General features: G+C 43.2%; 1 protein-coding gene across 2 annotated transcripts in view; it reads right to left on the reverse strand.

Annotated features, from left to right (window-relative positions):
• Window positions 1-605: 605 nt before the first annotated feature.
• Window positions 606-20,607, reverse strand: part of SKOR2 (SKI family transcriptional corepressor 2) — a 34,356-nt gene continuing 14,354 nt past the window's right edge. For both annotated transcript variants that reach the window (XM_032097437.1, XM_032097438.1), the window contains exons 5-9: window positions 17,115-17,180; window positions 16,631-16,729; window positions 12,403-12,470; window positions 3,647-3,711; window positions 606-1,380 (exon numbers count right to left, since the gene is read on the reverse strand). In XM_032097437.1, the coding sequence (XP_031953328.1) occupies window positions 3,649-3,711; window positions 12,403-12,470; window positions 16,631-16,729; window positions 17,115-17,180 (296 nt within the window). In that variant the 3' untranslated portion in view covers window positions 606-1,380; window positions 3,647-3,648. The remainder of the gene's footprint in view (window positions 1,381-3,646; window positions 3,712-12,402; window positions 12,471-16,630; window positions 16,730-17,114; window positions 17,181-20,607) is intronic.

The following is a 20,607-nucleotide window of genomic DNA, read 5'->3' on the forward strand; positions in this document are numbered from 1 at the left end:
TCCGTGAGTCTTGTCAGCTCACCTAATACCTGAGCAAACTGTGAAGGGTAGGGCATGAAAACAGACCGTGCCCTTCCTCCCCTGCCTCCCAGATCTGCCAGCTGCACCAAGGAACTGTACAGCCAGGTGATTTAACCTCACGGGGATTTGCTGGGAATGAGGCAAATATTGAGAGAGCAACTCTGCTGGGCATGGCTAAAACCACTTTTGGATGCTGGTGGTGCTGTACTGGTGTGGGAGATCCTTTGTGTTTGGGGCTGAAACCTCTAGCAAGGACATGAATTCCCCTCAGGAAAGCCCTGATAATCAGGGTGTTGTAGGTCACCAAGGAAAGACCTGGGGGAATACAGCTGCAGTCTTCAAAATAAACTGACTTGGGCGTGTCTTCCTTTATTTCTGTGGATCCACAAGGCACGTCCTGAAATTGTACTACATATACTTCTGAAGGTCTTCAAAATAACCAGAGGCAGAAATTTCTGCCATGAAACTCTTCAACAAATTATTTGTGAATTAAAATACTTCTAAAAAGGTATTCTTGGGGATAAATTTCCCAGTTGTTTTCTTCAGTGGAGTAAGCATCGCATTAAATTACAGGGAAGCTCAACTATTATCTCATACTTTTCTTTTTTTTTTTTATTATAGACTTTTTATCCACATGAATGATAAAGAAACTACAACAGAGTTAAATACCTTTTTTGATAACAGTGATTATATTCTTAATTACACTCAATATTAAATTGTAAAATATTTCCAGAGGAGTACAATCGTAATTCATACAGCAGGCAAAATACCAGAGGAGGAAAGGGATGAGGGAGAGGGGTGTGAGAATCTCCAGACTGCTTTTAAAAAGCACTGTGTATGGCTAACTCTGCTCTATCCATCCATCCATCCATCCATCCGTCCGCCCGTCCATCCAAACGTGGTTCTGGCCCATCTGGTGAGACGTTCATTTCCTTCCATAAAACAATCACTATTCCAAAGCAAAAGGTGAACTGGCAGATGTTGTCAGTGTCTGTGGCATTGAAAGGACCAGCAGTTCCTTTCACAGCTTATCTGCACGATTCAAAAGCATTTTTTTCTATCAAGCTCAATAGTCCTTCTAAAAACACAAAGACTTAAACTTTGGTACCACCAAAAAAAAAAAAAAATCAAGGACAGGCATTTTTTTTTGTTGTTTTGTGTTTACTAATAAATGGCTGCTACATTCTATTTGACATGGTTGTCCATGATACTATGAGGTCACTTGTCCTTAGGTTCAGAGGAACCTGATTTTTTTTTTATTTAGATCCCCAAACACTTCCATTTCACAGTCTATATACAAGTCAGGTTTCTGACTGGGTTATAACTTATAAGGTAACAGCTGCAAAAGCTCCTGTGCTTCTGGGAATTAAAAGAAAAAAAAAGAAAGAGAGGGAGAAAGAGAGAGAGAGGGAGAAAGAGAGAGAGAGAGAGAGAAAGTGTTACCGACATTAAGCCAAAGTTCGAGACACTCACAGAATTATGACACTTACTTACAACCCTTGAGAAAAGAACACACGTAGGTCATCTGCTCTGGGAGCATCCCCTGAGACTTTGATAGTGAATATCTGTGGGGTCATGTGGAAATATTCACAATAAAGGTGAAGTGCAAACTTAAACTGACTGCAGTGCGATTAAACACAACCAGATCTGCTGTGGGAAGGAACTCAGGGCCCAGCAAGGGCAGCTGAGGGGCTCAGGGCAAGAACTGAGGGGTTCCTCTGCAGGGCAAAGGGTCTCCAGCCCCTGGGAGCGCTGCGTGGGCAGGGATGTGCAAACACGTCTCATCCTGAGGAGACTTTTCCTGCCTGGCACGTGAAGGACCTGAAATTGCTTCTGAACAACAGAGCTGCGGTTCTCCGCCTGGCTGGTTCAGCTGAGCAGTTAAGTAACAACTAATCTTTCAAAAGCACCGGGGCTGCTTAGAGAAATCCCCGCTGTCTGCAGGGATGGCGTGCGGCTGGAAACAAAAGCGGCGTGAGGGGCGCATCCATCCTTCATGCTCTCGGCAAACAGGCACGGAACGCTCGCTGCTGTGATGCCAGCACCATCCTTGCAGGGACTGGGAGCTGATGGAAGCCCGGTGCTGGGAACAAACTGTTCCTCTCCTCCGATGCTGCCATCCTCAGGTAGATTTTTATTGTGCATCGAGCGCTGCGGACAAGGCGCTCGGGGCAGGACCTGCTGCTTCTCATCTGGGGAGGCGTGCTGTTTTATTCAGGATATTAATGCCGCGGAATTTGTTTTAAATCAGCGCCCAGATTGCTGTAGACTCGATTGGAAAACGGTGGCAGTCAGTAAGAAAGTGTGCACAAGAGGGTAAAGGAGACAAGCTCCATGCTTAGATTTATCTCCTTATCTCAGCAGGCAGAGCTCAGGGCCACAGATACTGGTGATCTGGTTACTCTGTACTTACTCCTACTCTTTTTAAGAATCTGCTTCTTCTACAGCTCAGGCAAACCTCCATCATGTCTACTATCAAGCCCTTCTCAGATGTCCCAGACTCTCCTGAATGCCACTCTTTTGTGCATTACTGAGATCTCAGTGTATGAGTAGCTCTTCTTTTTCTAATCCCCCTACTTCTCCTCAGGGATTTTTTCAGTGAATCCACAAGCCAGATTTTGTGGCATAACACAGTAGCAAGGCTAACAGCTTTTGGCATCTGTCTCCAATCCCTAATCTCCTTGTTTTACCAGGAAAAAACCCAAGAGAATGTCATTTAAATGTTAAGACTTCAGCACCCGAAACTGGAATCTCCCAGGCCACTGGGGATGGAGGTGGTGTTTCTATTAAATGAATGCTCCTAATAAACGGTCCCAAAAAATGTAGTGTTTGGTTTAGGAAGGCTCTGGATGTGGGCAGCAGGATAATTACCTTCTGTAGGACACTGAACTAAAGAACCACAGTCAGTGGGGTTCTGTGAAACTCCCAAAATATGATGAAGTACTGCTTTTTCCGGGAGCTAAAGGAGTTCCATTAAGGGCAGAAAAGCCCCTCCCTACCTGGAGTGTGAATGGTTTTTTTTTTGCACTCTGAATGCCAAGGTATTTCCCTCCTTCCACTGAAGGTACATGATCTTGATGACACTTTCCAGTATCAGGAAAAGCACATGCTCAGGCAGTTAGAGTCATGGAATGGTTTGGGTTGAAAAGAACCTTAAAGATCCTCTCACCCTACCCCTGCCATGGGCAGCGACACCTTCCACTATCCCAGATTGCTCCAAGCCTCATGCAATCTGGCCTTGGACACTGCCAGGGATCCAGGGGCAGCCACAGCTTCTGTGGGCACCCTGTGCCAGGGCCTCACCACCCTCACAGGGAAGAATTTCTTCCTGATATTTAATGCAAAGCTACTCTCTTTCAGATTCAAGCCATTGCCTTTTGTCCTGTCACTACAGGACTCATGGGTCACCTCCCAACACTACGTCCCACCCCAGTGAGGCCTTGTAAGTTGTGCCACGTGTTATTTATCAGCTTTAGACTGTAGCACAACACGTGCACAGAGAGGGCTTTGACACCAGAACCAGCAACATCAAGCAACAGAATGATCCTCTTAATCCTTGCAATGGCTGCAAATGAAAACAGGCAGCCAGGTCAGGTGGGATGAAGTCTCTTTTTCACAAGCTCACCTTTAGCTTTTGCTGAGGTGTGCACCGAGCTTTTCTTTCCTGATCAAGCTTGCTGCATAGGGAATCTGGAATGACACAGAAACAGAGACACTGCTCAAGCCAAGGTCTGGCTAATGAAACATCCAAGCTGGAAATCCCTGCAAATGAAAGGTTTTGTTTTTCTCTCTGAAAACAGGGAGCAATTGTAGGAAACAACACCTTAAGTAGAAGGGTTGTACTCTTTATGAAACTGCAAGGAGGTTGGAGCAGAAATAAAATAAAAATGGTCAGAATTAAAATAACAGATAGAATCTTAAAATTCATTGTTAAGGATGCCTCCTGATGCTTTGTTTATATAAGAGGCTGACAAAGGGTAAAGCCATCGGTGAGATCATAAAAAATCAGCTGTCTGTGACAGATCAGGCAATGCACACTGATCCCTGCACAGCCAAAATACAGCAGGTTGGGAGCGTGAGACTTCGTGTATTTATATCCCCGTAATTAGGAAGTTCATAATAGTTATCTCCAGCTTGCACCAATCTGAAGGGAAGCCACTGAAGTGGAACAAATAATTAAAGAAAAACAGAGAACATGGGCATATTAGGGAACACAGTTATATTTAGAAACAAAGTGGGATGATGTGCTCATTTGCCACTGAGAATACATTACAGGGCTGCTCTTCTTCAGTGCTGGGCCTTTAGAATGCAACAAAACTAAATTGCTCTGAGATTTCCCCATAGCTGGGAATCCAAGTGGCTACAAATTCTTTGATGATGACTTTTGGAAGGACCGCTGGAGGAATTCAGGCTGGGAGATCAAAAATTTCTGTGTCCCTACACTCCTAGGGGCTGCTGCACGCTGAGCTGACCTGCTTCTGCTGCCAGGCACTCCAAAATATGCTCACAAATAATGTCAAATACGTTACTGCAAGCTGACAATTATGTCAGCTGAAGTCAGGATCAAGGCCTTAACCTGCACAAACAGCAGAAGGAACAGATGGGCAAATGCAGAAAGTTCAAGCAACCTGCCCCACACCTAATGACACAGTGAGTTTGCATCCGTACCCACTGACCCCACACGTTCCTGTACATCCCTGCTTTGATTTTAAATGCATTATGCCCACAGAGGATGTTTATGTGTATTGTGCCCAGCATGTCTCTGGGCTGGGGTAAAGCATCATGTCTGCAAACACATTGAGAGACTTATCCATCCCTGCCTACCTTAATGAGGAAAAGAGGAGGGAAGGGTCAGCGTGAGAGGAAAGAGAGGGGCTCCTGCAGCTCGAGAACTAACCCTTTCATTTCTTGGGAAAGGAGGTCAGTCTGACTGAAAGCATCAGCACCAGGAAGCAGCAGTGTCTGTGACTGAATGAAAGCAGAAGCCTTTCACAGGAGCACACTGCTTCCCCCCTACACAGCCCTAGAAAAGGGGAAATATGTGTGCACGAACCACTGATGACCAGAAAAGACCAAGATTCCAGGTCTTTTGTCTGGCTGCTCTTATAATCCCTTCCCTTGACAGAAGATAAAAGGTATCAGGAACCTTGTGGCCAGATCCCCCCCAAGAACAGAGCTGTCCCCTCCACCATGTCCCCAAACACAGCTGCCTTCAGTACACGCTGCTTGCAAAGGCTGCAAAACTCCCTCCCAAGCTGCAGCAGAGAGGGGGGGTGTAGAGAAGCTGCCTCCCTGATCACCCGTGGCCATGGTTTGGATGCAAAAAGGAGCCACAAACAAACTGCACAAAAAATCAGCACATTCCAGCTGGGACCTGTGGTGCCTCACCAGCTGATTCCTGCCTCTCTCCCACTCACGAAGACCAACTTGGGTTTGCATGGCCACAAATTATATAGGACATCTCCCAAGCTGTACTGACCTAGATAATACAACGGGGTACAATCTGTCAGAAATTAACTGTTCTTAATCCACTTTTCTGCTATATTTGGCACATTGGCGTCTTTCTAATGTGTGTTGTTTTACCTGATCTCCTGGTAATAGATGACAGTGGGAGAAGTGGGTGTTCAACAGGGAAATGACTACTTTCTCCACGAGTTAAATCACCTACAATGTCATCTTCTATTTCTGTCGTTGTCAGAGCATCTGGTAACTCCGATGCTGTGGTGGAATAGGATTTAGGGCTCTTCATGGCAAAACAGTCCCCCCTTTGTGCATCCATGGGGGCTGTCGTGATGAGGGCACTCAAAGGGGCATGGAGATGCAAAGGGTGGCCCTTTTCAAAGGGTGTAGAAAAACAACAGAAGTGCAGGCAGTTTGGTTTTAAGCAGCAAAAAACCAGTTTCTCACAACCAAATCCACATTAGTAGGAAATACAACACAGGAAGCCAAGGAAAATGCAATATGGACACTGAGTCCTTTTTCCTGCAGGCTGACTCCAGCCTGGTCCTGGTACCCATTAGGAACTGCAGCACACTCCCGTATGCATTCCTGGAGCACATCCCCTTTGCTCCACCTGGAAGGAACCCAGTTAGCAAGCCCTAAGCCTGCTCCATGACTCAAACCAAAGCACAGATAATGGATAGGACTGGGGAGTCATTTCTGAAGTTCCTCTCTGACCCCTGTTACACACACTTGGATATCAAAGAAGCTTCAGCACACCATCCTCTTTCAGAGGCTTCACCTCTGCATCCCATCTCTGGTGAGGTACACAGTAATACATCACCCTGCCTTCTGTCGCCTAGAAAAAATATTTTGCACTCAGGCAGTATCAGAGGCTGGCTCTCTGTACATCTACACCCATTTTTGATCAGAACTTCGGTAGATTTAAAGGAAAGGAAGCTTTCTGTTTAAATTTCTACAAGGCATCCTTTTCTTTAACACTTGAGCTTACTGGAGAAGGAGGCACAACTCCATCCTATCAACCCAGGGTGCATCCACATGCATTGTCAAGACACAAGTTTTGCTCACCTGTCTTAAAAAAAAAGAAAAAAAACCGACAGTGGGGAATAAAATTCTGGTGAAAACAGCTCACTTTCCTGTACACAATGAGGGATGAGCCTCTTCAGGACACAGGACACAGTGTTCCAGAAATGTTCTTTCACCTGTTATTATGTGTGTGTCTGTAAACAGGCACTTCATCACAAGATGCCACTCAAGAAATCCGAGAGCCATTCTGCTGAACAACTGTTTGCGTTCTCACCAGGGTCAATCATCTGAGCTGCACCACTTCAGGCCGAGCACAGAAATCACAAATGGCACTGAAGCACTACCATTTCCCATTTCCTGCTTTTGAGAACAGGGACAGGCACGCAGAGACCGAGGTCTCCACACAGAAAAATGTGGATGCTTCTTGCTTGGATAATGAATACATTAGTTGTACAAAAGCACCAGCTCTCCGTAAACAATGTAAATTAAACTAGGAATTAAAAGTACTGGTGCTCTTCTGAATTACAGTGTGACCCAGAGGAACATGCTCTCATGCTGCTGAAGATTTACCAACTTTACCACATGGTAGATTTTTTTTTCCTTCTTTAAAACATCCCTTGCCAATCCTTAAGGATCAGGGTGAAAGATGATGCAGAGATGGAAATCAGTTTTGCAGAGAGATAGTTCCTGATTTATTTTATGGCCTGACTCTGAAGAACAGAGTTGATTTAAAGGAGCACTGAAAGCAGAAAGCCATAAAACACAGAGGAGTTCCAGATGAATCCAGTTCTGAGCTCTGAACATTATTATCAGCCCAAAGTGAGGCTAGTGAGGAGGAAATCTGTTCACAGGAGCATAACCTAATTAAAACACCCCAAACAACACCAAACCAACATTTTTCACCTTATCTAGAAAGACAAAGACCTGCCTGAGTATTTCACATTTCTAACACACCTCAAAAACCTATCACCTTTTACCCCAATGGGAAATTAGCGGGGTTGATCATCACCTGATGATCTAAACCCCAATGGGTGATGAACACCACCTGAGCTTTTCCTGATGGGTAGGTCACCACTGAGGTCAATGCTGCCTGAGAACCCACTTGTAACTACTTTTAAGAGACCTCTGAGAGAAAATTAAGAAAAGCTCCTCAGTTTGCAGGAGGCTTAAATTTCCTGCTTGCTGTTCTACTTCCCCGTGGCCATGTCTAAGAGGGGTTCATGAAAACATTAAAGGATGAAAATCATCTTGCTGGCAATGCTGCTTCTGATCTTTTTCTCTCACCAGGCAGCTAGGAAGAAAGTTCATGGTTTTAAAATTTGTTCCGCTAACACAGTTGCTCAGAAGACAGTATCAGACAGATGCAGAGTCTCAGGCAGGAGTAAACTTGGTACTTGCTTACAGTGCTGGGCTGTCTCAGCAGATGAGTTCTGGTCTCACTGGACAGAAACCAAAAACTCTAAAGGAAGGTGAGCTCTTCTAAGGCTGTACCATGTGTGTCATGTCAGAACTCACCCCATCCTGCAGAGCACCAGTTCTTTCTCACTGGCCTTTTCCGTGCAACTCAGTAACAAAATCCACATGATCCTCAGAATCACAGAATCTTTTAGGTTGGAAAAGATCTCTAAGATCATCGAGTCCAACCATTCCCCCAGCACTGCCAAGGCCACCACTGACCCATGTCCCCAGGTGCCACGTTCACAGGACTTTTAAACCCCTCCAGGGATGGGGACTCCACCACTGCCCTGAACAGCTGACCTCAGTGCTTGACAGCGAATAAATTTTTCCCAATATCCAGTTTAAACCTCCCCTGGCACAACAGGATCCACATGCAAAATCCATATTTTATACGTGATCTCCACATACATGCCCTGTAGTCGGCCAGTTTGGGAGACAGCACTTTGCAGGAGGAGGAAGAGAAAAATGCAGTCGTCTAAGATCCATTTTTGTTGTTAAAGATGATGATTGGTTGTTTCTTAGCACTCGGCCGAGAACCTGGCACAAACAGGTTGCAAAACTTCCTGGCAGCTGCTTCAGGCACTCTGAAAACTGAAACACGGGAAGTTCCCCCTGGACATCAGGAAGAAATTCCTTACTGGAACACTCTGCATGGAGAGGTTGTGGAGTCTTCCTCACTGGAGGTATTCAAAACACGCCTGGAAAACTGCTCTGAACAAAGTGCTCTGGGGGACTCCAATCAAGCAGGGAGGTTGGACTAGATGACCTCCAGTGGCCACTTCCAGCCTTACTCATTCTGTGATACTCATCAAAACTAATGGCCACACAACCTCCTGCTGCTCCAGCAACCTACTAAGCCAGGCTGTGTCCAAAGAAGAGAATAGTTCCCACCCCGTTGCCCCAGCGACCTGAGCCTTACTCCTGACTTTCAGAAATCCATAAAACACTGTTATTTGTCAGTTCCGGGGCGGGCAGAGCTCAGAATCGCTCCCCATGGATTCAGCCCTGCTTTTGGAACGCGGAGTCACCAACTCGCGGCCGCTGCAGTGGCGGCCGGCAGCCGGCAGAGGGCACCCGCGGGCCGCGCTGGGACGGATCGCTCCCAAAACGGGGAAGAATCTCCCCCCAAAAAAACGGGACAAAAGCCTCATGGCCAATGTTCACCACCGCCCGGCCACAGGGCATGAGCTTCACGTCAGGCTGCAGTGGGTGTTGGGGATAGAAAGTTTTCAAGTGCAGTCATATTTGGTTGATTTCTTTCGTGGTTAGGTTCAGCTTCTATTCCAGACGTTCCTGAAACAGCAATCAGGCTGGGTCAATTTATTTAAAGGTCTAATTACTCAGTTCAGCGTGAGCGAAACCATCGTTCTGGCAACACCTGCCTCTGGTACCTACAGTTACAGGGGATCAGGGAGTCACAGAATCGTTTAGGCTGGAAAAGCCCTCCAAGATCGTTGAGCCAACCATTCCCCCAGCACTGCTCTGCCCACAGCAACCCGTGTCCCCAGCTGCCACGTCCACACAGTTCTTATATCTCTCCAGGGATATTCAGGAAGGACTAATTTAAGTTGTATATCTTCAGCAGTGAGAAAACCCAGCCTGACTCCAGGCATCTATATTGTTTGTCAAATGATTTTTAAAAGCAATTAAACCAAGTTCTGTGCCTAGTTACATCAGTAAATGTTGAGTTTAGTACTACAAAGGCATACACATATGAAGGTCCAAGTAAAGCTGTGATTTTAGTATGCATTAAACACTTCTGCTTTTCTCTTTGCACTTCTATATTAACAAGATAATTACATTAAAACCCCGTTAAAGTAATAGTGCAGCACCTCAGGTACAAAGAAAAGCCTAACCTGCCCCTGTTAAAACAACAACAGCAATTAAACAAAAATAAAAAACAAAAGAGCCACGCTTTTTGTATATTCTGCACCAAAAGCTTTAATTCATCCATGCCATAACTCAGGAAGGCCGAAGTAGTTCTATCATTACCACATTCAGTTCATTGATCTTAATTCTAGATATAAACACACATGATATTTTCACATGAATGAATTAAAGCAACTGCAGGGATTATCACCTCAAAAGTGCTGACTCTATTTCAGTTATCAGCCAAGACATCTCTGAGGATTCCTGCACCCATCTTAAGCAAACACACTCGTTACTTGCAGCAGTCTCTCAGTTTTTCATACAAACATCTTTTCATCGTTCTCATCACAACCTGCCCCACAACTATGAGCATGAACACTTACTGGTGATTTGACAACATTTCAATTAATAATGAGTAAACCCAGGCAGCTGTAGTGAGTGAAGAGGTCCTGAGCTGTTGGTGCAGTACATTAAATGTTGAAACTGTTCTCTGTAAGTACATTCAGACAGCTCTGTTTAATGATTAAGTGACTCTTAGTCTGTTCATAGTGATGCCATGAAGATTTTTGCCTTTTCTTTTATACCCCTGTTACACCTTTTTACAACTTCTGTATTCCTAGTGCTTTTTGCCTACATTCTTGGACTTGTTTGTCAAGCTGAGAGACTAAACATTTTAGAAGCTTCCTAGCTAGGGATCAGTGTGCCCCAAACCCCAAGGTCCTCTCCAGAGCACATGCTGTAAACTAAGATAGAACCATCCAGGGGAAGGCTCCTTGGGGAGGGGGGGGGCTCATTCAAGCTTCTCATTGGGGAATTTTTGATAGATATGCTAATTAGTAAGACCTATAGCGTTATACCAGATCTTTTGGGGGTGTGCATTTGACCTGGACATAGTGCACCTAAGGATCCTTAAAATAAATACCAAGGTAAAATCCCTTTCTCCCTTCTAACTGTGTCTGACTCTTGATTTTAAGACCAGGAAAAGGCATCAATTGCACATGTCAGTAAGTTAAAAGGGTGTGAATTACTTGATCATATCTCTTTTCCTGCCCAAGAAAATCAGGAAAACCACCACAGCTGGCTCACTGGAGGTCTGGGATATCCAATTCCAGAAACAACTTCACAACTGGACCACAAGGTGAATGGCAGAGGTGATCCATTCTCTCCCTGGGAGGCAGAGTTACCTCCAAGTTCAGCTGATGCAAGAGATAAAGGCTGGGGGTGGGCCCTGCTTAAAAGTGTTTTGCAGCAGGAAATCCAACTGGACACCTGTCTCAAGTCCAAAGCAGCAGTGCTTTGGAAGTGCTTTTCAAGATAGCATCCTAATTAGAATTTTCTGTGACAACAAAATTCACAGGTCAAGCCAAACTTCCTGCCTGGCATAGGGACACAATGGGGAGCACAGTAACACCTGGACACATTAAAGGAAAAGAGTGGAGACCAGCTGCAAAAAAAATACCCAGAGATGATCTGGGTTTGAGTTTCCTCCACAAACAACCTCTTTCAAACACCCTCCATCTCTCATTGAAATCTCTGAAGTCAGCAGGAATGGGGCGCGTGGATGTTCGGCAGCTCTAAAAATAAGGCCAGTCCTAAATGCCTCTAAACATTGGAGCACAAATCCTGGCCTTCAGCTTTACTTTTATGTCCTAACCCATCAATTAGAAAGTGACAGTACCAGGAGGCTGGGCAATGCCTTCTCTGCACCAGGGCCCCGTGACAAGCAGAGAGGAAAATTTAGATGGTGGAAAAGGGGGCTGATTCAGGGAAGTGGGGATGTTTGGCAAACTTGCCTCAAAAAAAAAAAACCAACCCTGTTGAGCAATGTCAGACTGATCACCGAGGAATCCCCAGCAAAGCAAGCATTAGCTGACAGCCTCACCACACCCTGCTCTTGAAACCACACTGAGCACTATGTGAGTATGGAACAGCTTCCAATGATCCAGCCTCTTTGCTTGCACCAGATTAAGAACGTCAGTTTTTCAAAACAACACAGCTGAATGTGATGATCTAGAGCTGCACTAACACACAGGCAAAATCCCTCTTGGTTTTAAAATAACAAGCAGGAGACCCAACGGTAGCGTGTGCCTGCACTGAACCGTGTTTTGGCAACTTGATCCTTTACTGCTGAGTTAAGCACTTCTTCTGAAATGAGAAAAAGGCACATCCTAAGGTTTGTTTGCTGGTGAGAAGCTGGGATTGAGCAGATTCCCTACCGAGGGCGGAAATACACCTCTTGGCAACTCACACGAGGCAGAAACATTTAACTGCTTAAGGTTTACTGATTCACTCCTCCCCGCTCCTCTCTGCAGAAGCACCTCTCTGTGTTGAGTCAACACGTTTTGTTTAGTTGAAACGTGAAGACCCATCTGGTTATGGTATGAAAGTAAATCTCCAGGTAATTAGGCTCTAAACCAGCTGAGAACTGCATGTTTACCTCTATGTATAAGGCAATAGGAGCTTGGTAATTGTGCCTTTGCATGGGTCATGAAGGAAAAGCTTGAGGTGTGCGCTTAAAAAACACAAAGCAGCACCTTAAAACATTTCTAGCAGAGAAAGTAAACTTACGATTTGTAGCTGCTGCACCATTTCTTCTCTGTACGCCAGTTCCCGCTTCATCTGATCTTGAAAATTATCTGTATGAGAGGGACAAAAATGTAGGTGCAATAATTAAAACAGAGACCTCTCAGCAGAATTTACATAAATCAAACTAAATCAAACCCAATCACCACTGACAAACCAAAAAGCATTACAAAAGTCCTTCACTCAAAACATATGCCTAACAAATACTTATATAATAAGAAACACCACTGACAACAGAAAAATTGTGGGAAAATTAGATTTCGCTACTTCCCCCATCAGAAAATGTAGGATGCTAAGTTTGTGTTGCTAGCACTTATTCCCAGGTATTTCCCTCACGGGCAAGGCTCTGCAGTCATTAGTCAAACTTCTGCAAGCCCTGAAGAGAACAGCAAAAACTGCTCTTCTTTGCTTTGGCATAAATCTGTTGACATCAACAGCAATGTCCAGCATGTGAGAGGAGAAAGCGTTCAAGGATGCAGGGTTTGATTTGAAGTTTGTAGCATTGTGCTGACAGCTTTGAACAGAACTAAAGCTCCAGAAAGAGTGACGTGGAATTTGGAAGGCAAAAAGTTTTTGAAAGAGAGATCCTGGGCAGCTGGGTTATAGCACAGGCCGGCCTTCCTGCTCCGGTAGATCCTCCTTTCCTGATTCTCCTCCTAAATAACCATTTCAGACAAAACTTCATTCAGTAGGAGATTAACTGATGCTCTGTGTTCCATAGCACCGCTGTTGGAGGGTGGGAAAAAGAGAAATATAAACCAAACTATTTACAAGAACCAAACTTGGAGAGCTGCCTGATGGAGATCTGGGTGTTAAATGGAAGAGGAAAGAAAATGCATTCCAACCACTAAAATTTTGATTTGAGTAACAAGCCTGTCCTGGAAGAAAGTACAAGGGGGCAGAGCTCTTCACACAAGAACGTTGTCCTCTCTGAATGATGAGCTAAAGTTGTTGTTTAAAAGGAAAGGAGGCTGGAAAAGAGCAATGAAACAAAAGAAAGAGTGAGAAATTTTGGTAGGCTGAAGCCATCATGAGTCCAGCACAATCACATTGAAAAGGACATGGTGACATTATCTCAATGAAGTTCCTCAGATTTCAACTAAATTCCCATAGAACTTTTAAGCCTATTCCCTCTATTCCAACTTCATCAGAAAAAATAAGCCAACAAAATAAAACAGATTTACAATTCCTCTTTTCCTAGCCCCCCCCCCCAAAAACCATGCAGTATGAAAAGGTAACTGCCTCCTGTCCTGGTCACTAAAAGCTGATAGTCTCAACCAAGGTCCTCCAGCTTCACTCTGAGTAGGCTTCAAAGAGAAATTTTCCTTTTTTCCTCAACACTTTCCTCCCAGCTGCCTCTTCATGAGCTCATCACCTCTCCAAAAAAACAGCTCAGGGATCTTGCTCAGTCCTGCACAGCAAATGTCCAAGCTCACGGTGGAAATGGGGTGTTAATGGTAGGGACAGCGTTTTTTTCTGGCGGCATTTATCCGAGTCCAAACACTCCCAGACAAAGCCATAAGCAGTACCCAGGAGAAAAGATATGAATATTTAAATAGCTTTCTTAACACAAAATTAAATACTTTAAGTACCCAGACTGTGTCTCCGCCATTTTATTGCCACGTTGTTTAAAATGCAGACAGACAAAACACGGAGCACCCGACACCGAGGGTACAAACCAGAGCAGGGCTCCAGGAGAACACCCTGTTACCAGGCAGAGGTGCTTGTATTTCTATCAGGACAGCAAATACTTTCACTTTCTTCATGTGATCTGATCTTTTTTTAAAATTTTATTCAAGTGATCTCTGCATTGAGAGATCTTAAAGGCAAAGGAAAATTTCACCTGCAGCTTTCAAGCACAACAGCAACGTGAAAAATCCAGCAGAGACAAGACCTTGCTGTTTTATAAATTATCACAGTCCGTCTTCTAAGCAGGTACAAGAAGCCACAGAGAAGAGTGCAGCATAGCACTGCTAAGAGAGCTTGCAAGTAAGCTCAGTTTTCATTTAATAGTGATTTAAATGAGAAGAGAACTCTGAAACCAAACACCATTTACTGCACAGCCCTGCTGTGAGAGGTGGCTTGATGCTATGTAGGTATAACACCCCAAAAGTGCTCAGTTCCAAGTAGAAGATCCAAAAAAGATGGCTTTGGAGTAAACTTCATGTAACCTGACAGAAGCATTTTCTAGAGAGAAAGACAGCTGAAACAGGGATGAGTTTTCCCCTATTTCAAAAACACTAAGAAGACTTAAAAGCCAAAGTCTTCCCATTTATCCTCACAATGCAAAGGACGGGGGAACCATCAGAGAATTACCCTGGCAGTGTGTTTTTGTCCTCGGCAGGCACAGAGATCCTGTCTGCATGGCTGATGCCACAGGAAGCCTGACTGGGATACAAACCCTGCTGCCTGCCTGCTCATCAGTCCCTCCTGCAGCCTCAGGTCTTTCCAAGACACAATGAATCCAGGAATACAATTTAAACTTTACCTCAACTTTCCTTTAGCTGGATCTCCAAAGACTTCTCTCTCTGGCTCCTCCCTACCCAAAACACCAGAGGCAGTTTTTACCTGGGGAAACCTGGCAAAAGAGTTTCTAATACCTGACCTAAAATTACAGCCCTGTCCAGCAGCAAGAGCCTGTAACAGCCCCCCTCTCTTGTGCTAGAACACGTACTGCACTAGAGGACAAAACACTCTTAATATGGATTTACACTAATTTGCTTTACAAAGACCCTTTTCTTCTTATTTTATTACGTGTGGAGGAGGGGTGGGTTTTTTTGGTAAATCTAAATCTGTAAATAGGCTTTACGGTCACTTGTAGATATTGTTTATAGCACATTATCTGTTTTCTATTTTAATCCTGAACAAAATTGACCACTACTTTGTGGTACATTGAAACCACATATTTTTCAAGCCGGCATACAGCAGTCACCACTTCCTTGGTCGGCCGTACTTGTTCTTTTCTTTTATTTGAATTGTATTTCATGTGGTTTAATTGCAGTGTTTATTTACCTGGCAAAGACAGAGCATTAATTTTACTGTAGAAGAACAAAAGGATAAATAAGAGACTTGAATGGCAGAAGTCCAAGATGCCATTTTGCCAATACCACACAGCAGTGTTTTGATCTCCACAAATTATTTGAAAATTACCTCACTCCCAAACCCAAGTAATGACTGGATTTATTCTGAAGGATGAGGTTATGCTCCTTTCATTAATATCTGTATCATGTCAAGCGACTCTTCTTTATTTATGGAGCTGTATACATTTTTCAATATTTGGGCTAAAGATGGAGTCATTCCCAGAGTCCTCGCACTTCCTTGCTTCCCTGAACTTAACTGGTGCTACAGAAAGGGGACAAGCATATTTTCTTGGAACAATACAAAAATTCTGTCTGTGTTCCCACCTTTTCCACTGGGATCATCCTGATCTAAGTGGGATTTCTCCTGGAAGAATTTTTCTGCCGTTGCTCCAGTGTCATTCAAAAGGTGCAAACCAAGGGGTGTTTTTCCATACCCCTGTACAGTCAGCCCAACCTTCTGGAAGGTTCACAAAAACCCTGCTAAGTGCCCATTTCATTTTATCTGAGATGTGCCCTGCACATTCCACGACTCCTGGACAGCAGCACCCAGCTCATCAGCTGTGGTGAAAGGGCCATCACAAGGGGAAAAATCCAAACAGGTATTTCTAGTCCTTGAAAAGGCCAGATCATTTTTCCAGCATCAGCTAGAACCTCCTGAAAATGAGGACTAAGGACCTCCTGAAAATGAGGATTAAGTATCTCAATTTCAAAAGCTCCCGAGGTGTTGGCTAAGACCACCAACCTCACCATAGCCCATGAGGCCCCAGAAGTGTTTCTGTCTGCTCGCTGCATTCAATGCTACCAAACCCAGTAGAATGTACTCCAAAACAATCATCCAGCTTTGTATTTTCCCTACAAAAGCCCTGCTTCGACAGCTGCAAAGCCACAACAGAAGTGTCAACATAGAATCATGGAGTGGTTTAGGTTGGCAGTGACCTTAAAAATCACCTCGTTCCAGCCCCAGGGACACCTCCCACTATTCCAGCTTGCTCCAAGCCCTGTCCAACGTGGCCTCAGCAGAACTAAGCCCAAGATCATTGGCAGCACAACTGAGAACCCCTCTCATTTTATCAGCCTGACAACAACCAACCACATGCACACACAACACCAAACCCCCAGATTTTTTGTCTTACTGAAGACTGGGAAAGATGCGTTTCCTTTCAACACCTGGAATTCCTGTTCCAGCCTCCTCCGTAGGTCAATCTGCTCAAACAAAACCTTCTGGAGTTCCTCTAACAAAGAGCAAAAGTGGTTTTGATAATCTGTATAAATAATTCTTGAAAGAACAGTTGCAGAGCAATTCATTACTCTAGACAAAATATTTTAGCGCTTACTAAAAAAAAAAAGTGTTGCATAGACCTACCATAGATTTTGTGCAGAAAGCCATGAATATAAATCAATGTAATATATTATTTTAAAGTATTATATTACAGTGTCATGTATTGATTGATATATATGCATTAATCTCAATTATATCCACCCAAAGGTCCATATATTATTCATATGTTACTTGACAAGCTTAAAATATGGTGCAGAACAAAAGTGCCCCCTATTATCCTCATATTCTATTAAAACAAAGAGCAGTTTTATAATGTAAGAGGCCCTTATTTATTTTACCTTTCCCCATATTTTCCACATCCTTCTTCAGAGAATGAGGTGAATTGGTTTCTTGTGTGTGTTCTCCTTAAAAAAGAGAAAGAAAAGAAGTCATTGATTTACTGATAGTGCTTTTTGTCAGTGTTGCCCTTACTACACATCTGCTTCAGAGAATCTGCAGAGGAAAAAAAGGGGGGGAAAAATAAAAAAAGAGTAAGATTGAGCTTTATCTACAAATTCTGGGTGTGTAGCACAAATATTTGCAAATTCATATTTTCTTCTAGCTCAGTGAAGTATCTGCTTACAGCACAGCCTCTTGCAGACAATAGCTGATATCTCCTCAATACTCTTCTTGGTGAGCTGATTCCTCCTTTCCCTCTAACCCCTCTTGAAGATGCTCTTATGAGAGAACAACTCTGAGCAGGCAGAGAAAGGGGAAGATCCTTCTCTACAGTCTCATCTCTTCTCCTCTCAACGGGAAGCCCGTGCTCTCCATCTGGGCAGGACCCTGTTCCAAAATCCACAGGAAAAATGTCTTTTTGCCTTCATCAGCTCTTCAGCTTTATCATCTTCCAGAGCTCCATGGTATGGGTGTGTTGCAACTGGATATAATTTATATCCAGCTGAGATAAAATTGACATTAGTGGTATTTGCATCTAAAGGATACAGCTCCGGGGTCAGCCAATTGAGGGGCTCCTGTCTTAGGTTGCTCACATCAACTTTTAATCATATTGTAGTACAGAATTTTCTATGTAACAGAGTTTGGCTATTTCCAGATACATGCATGCTACTTCCTTCAACCTTTTTTGTTTACAAATTAAATTAAATTTAAAAAAATCACAAGTTGTGAAATTCACCTGAATGACAGTTTGACTTAAAAACTGAACCTTCTGACGAAAGGTGTTACTTTCACTATTCTCTGCAAGTGCAAAAATTTTCCTGACTTCTGTGAATTGTTTCTATAAAAAGCTATGAAAAACTTTTAAAAAAATAATAAGATACCACTTTAGCTGAAATTGATGTGAGATTTTCTGTTATTTACAGCTGAAGTAGAAATGGACTCAATAATTAAGAAAATATTTGGTAAATAACCAATTATTGAACTAATTGGATTAATTCTTGTTTTAGTCCAGCCAGTAAATACACATCATTAACTCTACTGATAAGTAATCACAAGAGACAGGGATATAAATCTATTCATGCGTTTATGTAGTTGGAAGAGAGAATCATAGAGAAAATATCTTGGGTTTTGATGTTTCATTTGGTTTTTCTTTTTTTTTAAATAAAAATCCATAGCACTGAATGCGTCATCACACAACAGACAGCACTTACTTTAAAAATTATTGTGTCATCACAATAGGCTAATTTTAAAGTTGAATTGGAAAGTCTTGTAATAGATGCAGTCAGAAATCTTTTTGCAAAACATTTGTTTCTGTTTTTAAAAATCGATGCAATCCTATATACCATAAACCTTGAAGTTATAGCACATGAAGCCTATCCAATAGCTCTGCATTTTAGCATCTCCTCTCTCTCTTCATTCCTTAAAAAAAAAAAGCCAAAAAGCAACCACTCATTCAGGCACATACATTTACACAACTATTATCTGGTGCCAGCAATTCCATTTTTAAAACTTATTTATGTAACATGGTGATTTAGAAAAAAAATTCATTTTTGTGGGATATTTGGTAAAAACAAAGTATTTTCTGCAGGTAAGTTGTCTCACCACAGTAGAAGATATAGCGAGCTTAAAAATGATTCACCCTTTGGGCAGTGGTTTGAGGAGTTTCCACAATGAAAAATGGGTTTGTTGTTTTGGGTTTTTTTAGCTAGCATAATTATTTTTTAAACTGGATGGCTAATAAAACAAAATATTTTGTTAGATAAATTGGGCTACACTAAATCTAAAGGGAGGAATTTAAATTTAGGAAGGGTGAATTTGTTGAATTACAAATTCTAGCACATTCCCAATCCAGTTCTTCCATTGAGGTGTCCTTTTCTGTGTGTTTTATCTGGAATTTTGAGGGATAATAGGCTCACACACAGAAGGTAACTGGATTTTTCAAGGAGGAGAAAGGGAAAGAGAAAGAGACTAGAGTATGGTGATGATACTAGCTCTTTCCCACTTGCTCAGTTGAGGTCCCAGGGTCGTATGGCTTGAGGTTGTTGACTTGCTGGGACAGAAAGAACTGCATCAAAATGAAAATAAGGGCATGTAGCATGAAGAATAACTTCCCCAGCATCTGCAGCCTCCCTACTAAGCTACTGAAAAGGCTTGTTAGGAAATCCTCCATGCTTGCACCTGAAATAAGTAAAGAATGGGGCTGGAAAAATGGAGGTATTTAAAGGCAAAACCCAGGATATACGGTTTTAAAGAATAATTGCATTTCTAAACTGCTTTTTGATGTAAAAAAAAAAATAGTATCAACATTATTATTATTATTGTTAACAGCAGTAATAATCAGATGGGTTTCACCTTTCCTGTCCCCCTGAAAATGATAATCAGGAGCCTGCTCTTCTCCGTTTTTCCATACTTCCCAGAGGCCTCATCACGCACTGTGTACTGTTCTACCTTAATTGAAAGGGAGGAGGTATTGAATATTTAACCAGCTTCCCTTCTCTTAAATGTTAATTAAAAGCTAAATAGGTGTTTAAAAACAAACAAACAGAAAGCCCAAAGAATTTTAATCAGTTTATGAAAAAATCACTTCCCCTCCTAATAGCTCTACCATAACTCTCCTGGGCCTTGTCTGCACACAAACTTGCAGCATTTAGAGCAGCAGGACTGAAAGCTGTGCCACCCCCCTGTATGGACATGGAGATTTCCTTTAGGAAAGGCTATTCTAGTTTGTTCAGAAAAATCAAACTGTGCCTCACCCATCTCTTGGATAGGGCAAAAGAGGGTGAAATATTTGCAGGCCACTTAAACTGCCTCAGTGAAAGCTTTGGGCGCCTCTGTTCTTCCCGATGAGCTCAGGTGCACAGACGCTTTTTCTGGAATAAAGGTGCAAATGGCTTTCTTAACCTGGAGTGTCAACACCCACCCATGGAGGACACCCCAAAATTACTCAAAAATTGGCACAGTGGAAAACAGAGGTCCCAGGGTGGGACATTGGCACAACCTCAGCTCTTGCAATGCCACCATTTTATCAGCTCTGCGTCCACCGGAGCGCTTAAGATTTCAATTTTTAACATTTGAATTTTTAATATTTCTGAACTTACCCTCCTCAAAAGAAATGCATTTTGCCTTCACTGCAAAAAAAAAAACCAAAAAAACACAAGCCAGATGCATACCCCTTCATGTTGTGCCACCTCCTGCAATCCTTCCCCAGGAAGGTCTCAGAGTGCTCTCTGAAAAGCAACTAAAAAATTCCATGCTGTCCCAGACAACTCAGCTACCACGATGTGCTGATTTGTCCAGCACAGAGCATGGATGGTCTGGGAATATAATTCCATTCTCCTGGCTCTACGCCCTGCACCAGGTCCCCAACTCGTGCCCTCCACAACTCTGACTACA

Source organism: Corvus moneduloides, chromosome Z (genome assembly GCF_009650955.1).
Source record: "Corvus moneduloides isolate bCorMon1 chromosome Z, bCorMon1.pri, whole genome shotgun sequence".
Lineage (NCBI taxonomy): Eukaryota > Metazoa > Chordata > Aves > Passeriformes > Corvidae > Corvus > Corvus moneduloides.